The sequence below is a fragment of the Strix uralensis genome, chromosome 5 (genome assembly GCF_047716275.1).
Source record: "Strix uralensis isolate ZFMK-TIS-50842 chromosome 5, bStrUra1, whole genome shotgun sequence".
Taxonomy (NCBI): domain Eukaryota; kingdom Metazoa; phylum Chordata; class Aves; order Strigiformes; family Strigidae; genus Strix; species Strix uralensis.
The window spans coordinates 76,440,945-76,452,439 of NC_133976.1; the positions used below are offsets into that span (position 1 = coordinate 76,440,945).

At 46.2% G+C, this 11,495-nt stretch overlaps 1 protein-coding gene across 3 annotated transcripts in view; it reads right to left on the reverse strand.

Annotated features, from left to right (window-relative positions):
* DGKI (diacylglycerol kinase iota) overlaps positions 1–6,547 on the reverse strand; it is a 221,565-nt gene extending 215,018 nt beyond the window's left edge. For all 3 annotated transcript variants that reach the window (XM_074871781.1, XM_074871780.1, XM_074871783.1), the window contains exon 1: positions 6,156–6,547. In XM_074871781.1, the coding sequence (XP_074727882.1) occupies positions 6,156–6,547 (392 nt within the window). The remainder of the gene's footprint in view (positions 1–6,155) is intronic.
* Between the last annotated feature and the right edge of the window lie 4,948 nt (positions 6,548–11,495).

The following is an 11,495-nucleotide window of genomic DNA, read 5'->3' on the forward strand; positions in this document are numbered from 1 at the left end:
GAAGCTTCAAGCAAATCACTTCATCAGCCCCATGATGGACCCAGGTGAGAAGAGTTGACTACCTGCTCATTTATTCTAAAGGACTAGCCAGAACTACTTTTCCACCCCATCAAAGTTACATGGCATCTGATTCAGCATTTATTACCAGATGAAATTTTCCACCTGTGACAGTCCCAGGGCAATGTGAGTGTGCCTGTGCTACACAACAGCTTTATTATGCACTCGCAGAGGATCCTGCTTTCAAATCACTGGTGCATTTATCTCCTGAGTATGCACATAATTCCATTGCAGCTCACATGTAGCTTTACCCAGAGTTATCATTCACATGTCTTTGGTAAAGTACTGCTAACCTCAGATACAAAAGGGAGAACATAAGACATGCTCTAAATTCAAAGACAGTCCTTTTACTTTGTGTGACCTAGAGGCATTGATGGCCAGACTTGCAGCCACATCTCAAAGTCAGGAGGGAATTTGAAATGTCAGCCTAATTTTCCCATGGTATTATTCCTGTTTCTGAACTACCCTAGCCTTTTTTTTTTTTTTTTTTTACATTTTGCTCCAACACAGAGCTCCCAACTCAAAGCTCTATAAATGAAAGAGCTTCCTGAAGGCCCCTTCATGTACCAAAAACATCCAGTGATATGCTTTGGGAGAAAATTATAAAACGGTGCTGAATGGTTTGGGTGACAAAGTAAATTGAGTGACTGTTATGCGAGTGGGTGGTAACAACTCTGTACAGTACATACCCGAAACTCTTAAAGACAGTTGTAAGCAGATCTTATGAGATTAGGCCAGAGAGTGAGACTTATTTTCTTGACATTTGGTAGAAGACAAAAATTTGTCCATCATTTTCATGCAGAATAACCTCACTCATTTACAGAAATAGGGTGTATTAAAATTCAAGGAAACTTAAGTAAAAGAAATCAACACAATCAAGAGATCAAAGGCTTGTGTTGGGTGTTTTCATTTTTACAAATGTCATTCAGTTTTAATTATTTATAATGTTCCACAGTACACTAGCAAATGCTGTCATATTTCATAAAATAATTAAGTCTTAGTAATAGGAGACACCTCTACCATCCTGTCTCGATATAATATTTACTGAGCAGTGCTGTCCATTTTATGATCATGTCTGTAAATAAAGGAAGCAAAAAAATGAGGCTGTTTTCTATTCTTTAATTTCTATTTTGGTCTAAGGCCCCATCTCTAGTCCCAGGTACTCATATGCTCATCAACACTGACAAGGCTTGTGTAATCAGGGGTTTTGCAGGATTTCTCTGCCGTAACTTTTTTCCCTTCAAACGTAGTAACAAAACCCACTCTAATTATAACTCCAGCTACCTTTTGCCATAACAATCAGTTATTGCTGATGGTGCGGGAGGAGAGGCCAGCTTGATTCTTGGCTTCTGCTCGCAGAGAAAGGGTCGGGAAATCACACAAGGCACATCGCAAACAGATTTGTTTAAGTCAGAGAGAAACATCAGCCAAGGAAACTCAAACCACCTATTTTAGACAGCAACATTTCTGAGTGGAACTGGATGGCCAACGAATATGGTGAGTTAAGAAAATCAGTGCCTCCATGCACTCACACTACTAAAAGCAAAATGCTTGCTTTCCTGCTCAGGCAACCCACCTTAGCCAAAGACAAATCGTGATAACGAAGCTGCCAACCCACTGCCTATTAGCACTACAGGACTCAAAACGATTTGTCATGGTCCCACTTCTGGAAATCCCTGAGCCATGTACAAGCAAGAATCCCAAAGCCTGCCACCCGCTGCATGGGAAAGGATTTCTCCACTTGGTCAATATGACATTACATTTCTCTAGATAAACTATTCCCTAGTGATAGATGTTTGCCAAACACCACTTGAGCTCTCACAAGAGGACCATTAAAACTTAAAATGCCACTAATCAAGATTCCCTGGATTTCTAAATAATAAGAAGAAATTAAACCCCATTTGCATTACTGATGGTTTTGGTTGGTTTGCTTTTTGGCTTTTGTTGGCTGTTTTGGTTTTGGGGGGCTTTTTGGTTTGGGTTTTGGTTTTGTTTGTTTGGGAGGGTTCTTTTGTTGTGGGTTTGTTCTTTACCTTTTACTATTTCTCTGAGCTTAAACAATTAAAATGACAGGACTACATTTCAGATGAAGTTTTTAGAGCTACAAACACCTGTGGGAAAACTGCAGGATGGAGCTTTATTTCCAAGGTTTTCTCTAGACATAGGTTTTTATTGTGGAAATACTCTCATTGAGCATCTCTTTGGTATAATCTGAATTTCTCTATTTCAGAAATTACTTTGAGGAAAGCTACTTACTCTCTACTTTAACAAAAAGAGACCATGAAGTTCCTCACAGAACTCTGCAGTGACAAAATAATAAAAATTAAAAAGAAACAACCATGTACCTGCTACCTTTGTGTCACAATATCTTGTAACTATTCTGCTGGTCTAGAAATGTAGGAAGTAAATACTTCTCCAAGAACCAGGCAATCTGTAGAGAGCATCTCTCTGGCAGGGGTATGTATTTGATTCAGTTATTTTTTAAAATTTTTTCTTCATCTGCCAATTTCTTCACAGTGGGGTGGGAAATTGAACTTTTGGTTCTATCAATTTGAGAAAAACATTTTTTATTTTAGTTAATATTTCTAAGCAGGAAAGCCAAAACATCTTTAAGGGACTTAATTCCATATCTGTAGGGTAAAAAATTAGCCCTAAAAATTACTGCTTAGCTGTCGGCATTCTGATGTTAGCACCCAACTATCAAGTCAGTTGGCCTCACTTAAGTGCATGAGGCTGAAAAGGGAGACCATTGCTCTGAGCTTTGGTTCAGTCTGTACAGGAACCAGCTCTGCAAGGTACCCCTTATCAAAGGGTCAACATTTCTTCTTGCATACCTCCCCTTCCCTCCCTCACCGGTGGGACCAGTGGTACCCACCGGCTGAGCTCTGGCGGCAGCACCCCCTATGACATCAGGCAGGGCAGGCATCCCGTCTGCAAATTAAGATCCACTTAAGGGATGTGTGTTGGCAGCACATACACACACACAGAAACAGACACACTTTAAACCCATTAACTCACACACAAGCACAAGTAAGTGGCATATCCCCACTGTGTATGTATACATAATTACAGCATATTACTAGAAAGAAAACATCAAACTCCTACTCTTAAAGGAATGATGAGCTTTTGGCGCAGACAACAAGCTTCATGAACGTCAGGTGCAAGATGTGCATGGTTGGGAACATGGCAAGGTCAAGGGAGTTTTCGAGCTCCCTATGAGGCACACCTGTGTTATTTAAAGCAAATTTTTCCTCCTGGTGGTTTGATATGGGGGACAGACATGCCTATATCAGTATTACTACACAAAATCATTACATATATAATACAGCAGTTTCTGCATTGTAAGCCACTGGCCACATCAGCACAAAATATCATTTTCTGAACTATGTTACTCATGGTTTTGGTACAATTCTAGAGAAACTGACAAGTTATATGTATGCAACAACTATGTCATTAGCTAAATAGATCTGCATTACAATGAAAGCAGATGCTGTTTAGCAACAAAAGGGGGAAAAAGATAATACTTTAAGCCAGACTCAGGTAAGCCATAGTTTCATAATAGAGAGTGATTAATATAAAATGGGTACAGGAAGTATTTTTCTTCTTCATTTTGTCCCTTGTGACAATACCTTGACCTGTCATTCAGCCACCCATTTCATTCCTTCAACTGTCACCAACAGAATAAACATTCATGAAAACGCATGCAAAAAAAAAATATTTTAAGCAAGTTCCAACTGTCTTTTTTTTCTGCGTGTATAAATACAGATATATGGGTGTATGTCAATGTAATGCACCTGCATAGAGAATTCTGAATGAGCTGTTTGAAAGTCCATATGAAGCCTTAAATAACTTCCATCATACTAGTGGATAAGGGTGTCCAAGTGCCAACATAAATAGATTTTCCCATATATAATATGGTCATTTACATTTACAAATGTATTTCCTCACCCTAATTTACTGAGTGAAATGGTATCAATTTAAGAGACCTGGGGGGTGCAGGGTGTGGAGAGCTCAGTGGAGGTCCTTTGTGAAAGTTTTCTACTCTTACCTACTCAAGCTGTTATTGTTACAGATAAGTGAGGGAGTGCGCATTATTTGTAGAAAACTAGCTCCAAAAGAAGAAAAGGTGTGAAAATCCAAGTATGTAAAGAAAATGTACTTTCTTGCACATTCTTAAGTCAAGTAGAATGAGTAACATGCATCAAGAGATGCTTAGGAAAAGGCTTTTATATCTGAAGGTTCAGGACTTGTATACTTGCCTAGATGGAGAGGCAGGAGGAAGAAGAGAAAAAAATGCAACATTTCCTCCTACAATCATTTATTATGAAACCCTTACAAATATCCACCATGCAGAAACCTTCAAGAATACCCATGTCTTTAACCCACTTCTGGATAATCTAGAAAACAGGACATTATAAACAGCTTTTAACACCTGCCCCCAAAATGGGAAGATGCCAAAACTAATGCAATAAAAATGAAAATGTATAGCCTGAATAGAAGCACTTCGATTTTGCAAACCCTGTGCCTTCTGTACCAAGAGCAGACACTTTAGCAAACCTGTCTCATTAGCAGCTACTTCAAGATCCCACCTACAGAATCTGCCTTCACCCGCAATAGACAACTTGCCCCTAAATTACATGCGCTAGGAAAACTGTCAGGGTAGAGATGCAAAAGTACTGAGAGGTGACTGATGTAATGCTCTTTAGGTGTCCAGTAAGTTTTCCTTTTCACATCGCTCACCTTATTGAATCTAGGATGAATCATCCCGAACTTCACACTCACCAGCGAGACCATCAGTCCTTATGGGGAAATCTCTCTGCATACATGAAGTCTTACATAAAACTTCAGCTATGAAGAGTGTTTAATTACATCAGTTTTAAGCCCTACCACATGCAGAGACTCAAACCATTACGAAGCTATCTTCAGATGTAAATTGACAGCACATGAAAAAAAAAAAGTGTATCTCCATGTCAGGGGACGTTCTTCAGCTAATTCACCTAGAGCTAAAGGCACTCTTTCCTTGTAGAGACAAAACAAGCAGCAGCTCTGTTTTCTATCCTCCCAGTTAAGAGGGCTCATCCCCAAGCACACTCTAATACTAGTTACTGATGGTGTGCTGCCTCCACTGGGGCTTTGCAGGCAGAAAGCTGCCAGAATTAGGTAAGACTCAAGAACTTTTTGGCATGAAGCTTTTCAGACGGCAATCACTTTCAGCAGCTGCTGACCATTAACAGATCCGAGGTGGTAACAGAAAAGCAGACAAACCCCACCGACAGCCCCTTCGGACAGGTGTGTTTACCGAAGGGAGGGAGAAACCCATTTATTTGACCTCACAGATACGGGACAGATGCACGGCCGTAAAAATACAAGCCCCTGATTATGGCAGTAACACCCCGCGTTGGTTTCAGCGTGTGATATGGCACCACGGGGGCTGCCCGCCCGCGGCCACGCGTGGGGGTGCTGGGCGCAGCTGCCCACCTATCTTGTGCACCGCCAGGGCTTACGCAACGGCTGCCGGCACGGGTGGGGAGCGGCCGGGGGAGGGGGGAGACCTGCACTCCGTGGGACTTCCCACACAGAGAAACCCCTCTGGGGAGCTGCGATGCCACCAGAAAGGTTTCTCCCATCCTTTTTGCGAGCGTTTGGAGGCGCCGGGAACGCGGGCGGCCGTGTTTTAATTGAAAAGGGCAAAGTCTAAAGACAGACCTATTCCCCCGGCCGCCGGGCAAGATCCCCGACTCCCTCTCCGAGTAACTCTGAAGTTCACCCACGTACGCCGTCCCCCTCCCCATCTCTCCTGGCGCTGCCGCGCCGGAGGAGCACCGCAAACCCGACGGCAGCGGCGGGGCTGCGAGCAGGTCGCTGGCTTAACGGAATGCCAATCGGGGGGAGGGGGGGCGGGGGGGGCTCTTTTAGGCTTCAGGACGAAGAAAAAGCTCCCTCGGGCTCCAGGGTGCTGCCCGCACGCCGCTGCCCGGCAGCGCCGCCGCCGGACCCCGCCTGCCGCCTCCCCGCCCGCGGGCGCCCCGTGCCCGAGAGGTGCCCCCGAGAGGGGCGCGGAGGGGGCCCGCAGCCGGCCCCGCCCGCCCGGCACCCACCTGTAGGACACCTGCTTCCTGAAGGTGAGGCTCCGCAGCTTCTCCTCCAGCGACTCCTCCGCCGCCGACAGCCCCGGCTCCTCCGGGACCCCGGCGGCACCCGCCGCCTCCCCACCACCCTCGGCCCCCCGGCAGCCACCACCACCCGCCGCCCCCGTCTCCTCCCCGCCGGCTGCGGCGGGGGGGTTCATTGCGGCGGGGCAGCGGGGCCGAGAAGGAAGAGGGGGAGGAGGGAGCAGGCGGGGGGCGGCCGGCGGCTGCAGACGCTGGGGGGCGGCGGTGGCCGGGGGGCGACTGCTCCCGGGGCCACAGGGCGCGCTACGAGCCGCGGCAGCTGCAAATGGCAGCGCGGCCGCGCAGCATCCATCGGCGGCCGCACTGCAGCGGGGCATTGTGGGAAACTCCCGGCCGCCCCCGCCACGCCCCGCCGCCCGCCCGCCAATCGCCGCGCCGCACCCCCACCACGCCCCCCGCGGCCACGCCCTGCCGCGCCACGCCCCCCCCGCCGTGGGGGGGACCGAGGGGAGGCGGCCGGTGGGGTGGGGGGCGGCCCGGCCCGCAGCCACCCGGCGCTGCCGATCAGGTCCCGGCCTCGACCGTGCCCGGCGCCCTCCGGCGTCACGATCCCAACCCGGCTCGAGTGCCCCGAGCGCCCAGCGGTGCCTGACCTCACAGCCCGTGCGTGGTTACCTGAATCACCCCTCCCAAGGTTTTCCCAGGCGATCTCCATTTAGTACGCTCCGAACCAAAGCACCCAGCCCCAAAGGGAGATCTGTGACACAAGCATCACGGTGCCCCCGAGGAAAATTAATTGTGCTCCTGCCTTGTTCCCCACTTCTGCCTTTCGTTCACTGGGGGAGGCTGAGGAGAAACTTTCCAGGGAGGCATCAGCGTGGGGATAGTTAAGCAAATCAGCCGACAGTGACAATAAGATTAAAAAGTACAGGAAAGGTCAAGGTCTGGGACTATGCAGAAATTATAGCAGGAATTATGTGCAGCCAGTGCTTTATTCTCTGCATCCAAACCTTCTCCAAGGAAATGCAATCCAAAATAGAAAGATCTAAGAAAAAAAGAGAAGGACGAACAATGACACCCTACAGAGAAGGCAAACCCTACAGGAACAGATTTCAGTACCCCCTGTTCTCCATGGACGATGTCCCTGAGTGGCCTTGCCCCTTCTTCGTGATCCTGGTGCCACAGCACAGCCGGTGGCGTGATGGAAAGTCCAATAGGTAACAGCATTTACCCGCAGCCCATATACACCAGTGTGCAACTGTTGCAAAATCTTGGGCATCCGTCTGACTTACAACAGTCAATAGGTTCCTTACACCTGATTCTGGCTCCTTCTCCAACCCTATTTAAAGATTCAGCTTCTCCATACTTCGCACATATTGTGTACACATCTTTTGCCTCGGCTTCAGGAATGACAGGCTCTCCAAGCCAGCCAATTAATGTTTCCCTCTCCCTTGTTGGCAGTGGAGAAGGGTGATGAAAAGTGGATCTTTTTACTACAGTTGAAGCATTTAAAAGTTTAACCAACTTTCAAAATTATATTGTATCCCTATGCATCAACAATGCAGATATTATCTACATGCACATATGCTTCCCCCAAAACGTATACAAATTTTCTCCCCCAAACCTCAGGGTACTTTAGCTACTAATGAAGCACATAGAAGAAAGCACAATTAAGCAATGTAATACATGGCTTATTAGAAGCAAAACTAAATCTCTTATGCGGAACTGCTAAAAGAAGGTCTGGATCCTGCTCTGAGCTGCATGCAGAGATCTGCAAACCAGCATGGAGCTCTACAGAAACCCTTGATGCCTTTTCCACGGAGAGTTGGGACCTCAGCTGGAAAGTCTTCAGCTGAACTTCCATGGAAATCAGCAGCCAATGTTGCTAGTGAAAGCGTCCAATTTAAGAGCATGCAACAACTATTTTTTGCAGAAAGAAACGAAGCCCTTTTGAGGTGGAACTGTCACAGACCAGTTCAGACCTAGCCCAACAGCCAGCTTCGAGGATGGGGAGCAGTGCCATAAGCCCCTCTCTCACCAATGGTATCTTCGAAGTTTTGTCATTGGTGAAAACCGTATGGTCTGTTGCTATGAGAAAATGCCAATGGCATCTGCAAAAAATACTTTAATTGCAAATTAATTTTGCACTTGGAGAGCAGAACAGTATGCATCATCCCACAGCTTTACTCTTTTAGCCTTTGGTCTGCATAAGAACAGCGCTGCGGCCTGTGCCCCAGCAAACCAATCCACCTCCCCCAGAGCATCTGGAGCAAAGCCTAACAACTAATGAGAATTTCCTACCCCCACCTCCAGCGAACATCCACGCCACTGAGCCACGGCCTCCTCCTCCAGCATAAACCCTATTGTAGCTCCTGCTTGCCAGTAACCATTTTGCCCACATGACCACATTTACGCTGTGCTCCGGGATTACCTGTTTTTCCTCTGACTGCTGCAATTTGCATGACTCATTTGCAACATGAAGTGCTAAATTGACTTCCTCTGCCTTTGTCTGAATATAAGCAATTATGACAGAATCTGAGGCTCGTGAAGGAAAGCCCTGCTTACACAATTACACCTGCGGCATAGCTGTCAACTGCCGTGGTTTGAGAAAGGCAGCAACAGCAGAAACTTCATCAGAGCATCCCGTTTGCTCCAAGACGTGGCTGCAGACATACCGCTGCATCAGGAGGGAAAGGATGAGCACAGAAATAGATTTTTAGCAGATTTTGACAGTATCTGGGATCACTGTGCTGGCAAAAGCCTGAATTCCCACGGCTGGGATCTCATTTCTTAACGCCAAGAACTGGGCTGTCGTCGGGTTAAGAGGAGCACCTCGCATCACTCCGCGGTGACTCCCCTGCTCACCTGGGAGAGCTGACAAGCTTCAGCAGGTGGGGAGCTCTTTCTCCTGGGTGGAAACTTCTCGCCATACCACATGCCTTGAATAGCAGGGTGGATGGTGGGAATGAAAGAGGAAATGAGGAGAACAGAGGGAATTCAGCCTTTTGGAGTAAAGCCAAGGGAAGGAGGTTTATTCCATTACTCACATGCCTGTTAAATCCCATTCTGAACACTCCAGTGTGCACAGGCTGTGCATGCTGCGGTAAGTTTTATTTAGAGTGGGAGGGACTGAAAATCCTATTCCTAATGGAAAAGAGGTGGATATATCAAATAGGGGAGTGGGGAAAAAAGGGGTGAGGCAACCTTATTTGTTTGGTGTGCCAGGCTAGGCAGTGAGAAGTCAGTCTACTTCAAATGCTCCATATTTCTTAAGGTCATACAAATTCATGCTCAGGGTAACCCTCAGCATTCACCCTCCAGGAAAACAAACAAAAATACTTATATTTATACACACATGCATGTGTGTGTGTAAGTATTTACATCCCCCAAATTTTATTTTTTTTAAGCATGTCTGAACCTGCAGCCAGATTCCCTTCCCAGATCCAGTGCCGATAGATATGCCTGTAAAAACATTCACTTTTGGTCAGCATTTGAAGTTCAAGTAGAGCACTGCTTATTCATCGGGTAACTGAGGGATGCTGAGGCTTATCATGGAATGACCTGCCCTGACCTCAGCAGATCACCCCACTGGGCACAGCAGCTTCACCCTGCATCTCTGCCAGTGCTGGCTCCAATTAGCTCTCTGGCAAGCTAGTGCTTTCTGCTACATACTATTTTTTTAACCATTTTTCAGCTATTTTGCAGCACTGCACCCATTTTCTGCGCATAGGCTGCTGTAGCTAGAAACTCCTGTTGCAAAGGTGTTCAGTGGTGGTGACAATGAGGGACTGATCCTGGCTTGGAAGTGCCTGGGTGCTGCTCCTTCACAAATGCCACAGATCAAACACAGGTTTTTTCCAAACAGGTTTAAAAAAACCCCAAACCAACAGGGCTAACCAGAACCTAAGCATTTCTTTAGCCAGTGGAAGTGAGACAACCCAACAGACATGGACTTACTCTACAGCGGTTGTCTTTCCTCAGCTGTATCACAGCAGAAATAAGGGCCAGAACTTGTAATTTCCTCCTTACTCAAGATACACAAAAAAGTAATTTTATAGCAACGTGTAGAACTTGTGTAAATACAACTTAAGATTAATTTAATTATAAAAAGTTAAACAAGTCATTCCTGGCTTCTGTGGGGACCATTTGAAGCCCACAGGAGACAGCACCAAGAAAATGAGAAATCAAATCAATCGCTTTTTGAAGCATAAACTGGAGTGAAACAAGACACACAAGCATTATTCATTCAACACGAAGTGAAACATGCTTTTGTTTCTAATTACTACCTCCTCTGGATCACCTTGCTTTGGTTAATCTCAACATGCTTTACAGAGAGGAGGAAGCCACCACTGGGCCCCATTTCACAGTCCAGGCATCTGAAGCACAGAGAAGGGTCGGCCAAATTCACTGGCATGCCATGAGCAGGACTAGACCCAGAAGCTCGCTTCCTCGGCCCTTATCCAGTGCTCTTCCTCTACAGGACATGGTTCGTGCAGAATAATTTTATTTATGACAAAGGTGCAAGCTTTTGCTCACTGCTTCTAAACTCCAAGCTAATGAGGTCCGTATTTCTAAAACACTCAAAGCAAACGAACCAGGAAAGGGAGTACCAGTGATGAATCTGCCATGAAATACCTGCAGGGGTGCTGTTGTAAGATAATAGCTAACATATATATATATATATATATATATATATATATATAAACCTAACAGCAAAGGATGAAGACTTACTACCCACACCATGTTGTGAGGGGCATTGCAAGCTGCATCTGGACACCCTTCCTCCTGCCCTGCAATGGGAATCAGCCTGAGAAATGAGTATCGAAATTTAGCCTTGAATTCAAACAGCAACATGCTTTTCAAAGAACAGCATGTACTGGAGGGTGATAGGTAGTGAGGCTGACAGCTCATCACCCAGCATTTCTCCATTGTATGTGGGTTTCTTTTTTAATAATAGACTCCCTGCAGCATTGCCTGCTGTACAATGCTTTAAGGGTAATAGTGAGACCCAAGGAGATTCTTAACCAATTGTTAATCACCAGTCAGTGTTTGGTATGCTCAGAAGAACTGAGCTCAGCTAAAACTAAGCTAAGAGTAACTTCCCCAATCAGTCACAGACTAATGATTTTCCTCTAAAAATGTTATGTATGGCCTGATGCTGCTAACAAGTCCCCTGGATCAATAGTTCTGGCAAATGAAATTGCCTGTTCAGAGAGCAATGGGCACCCAGTAGCAGGAGAAAGATGGCAGCTGCAGTACCTCTGAAACAATGAGTGCAAAGGAGCAGGATGCAGAACTTCAAGGACAAAACAAAGCCTTTTTCCC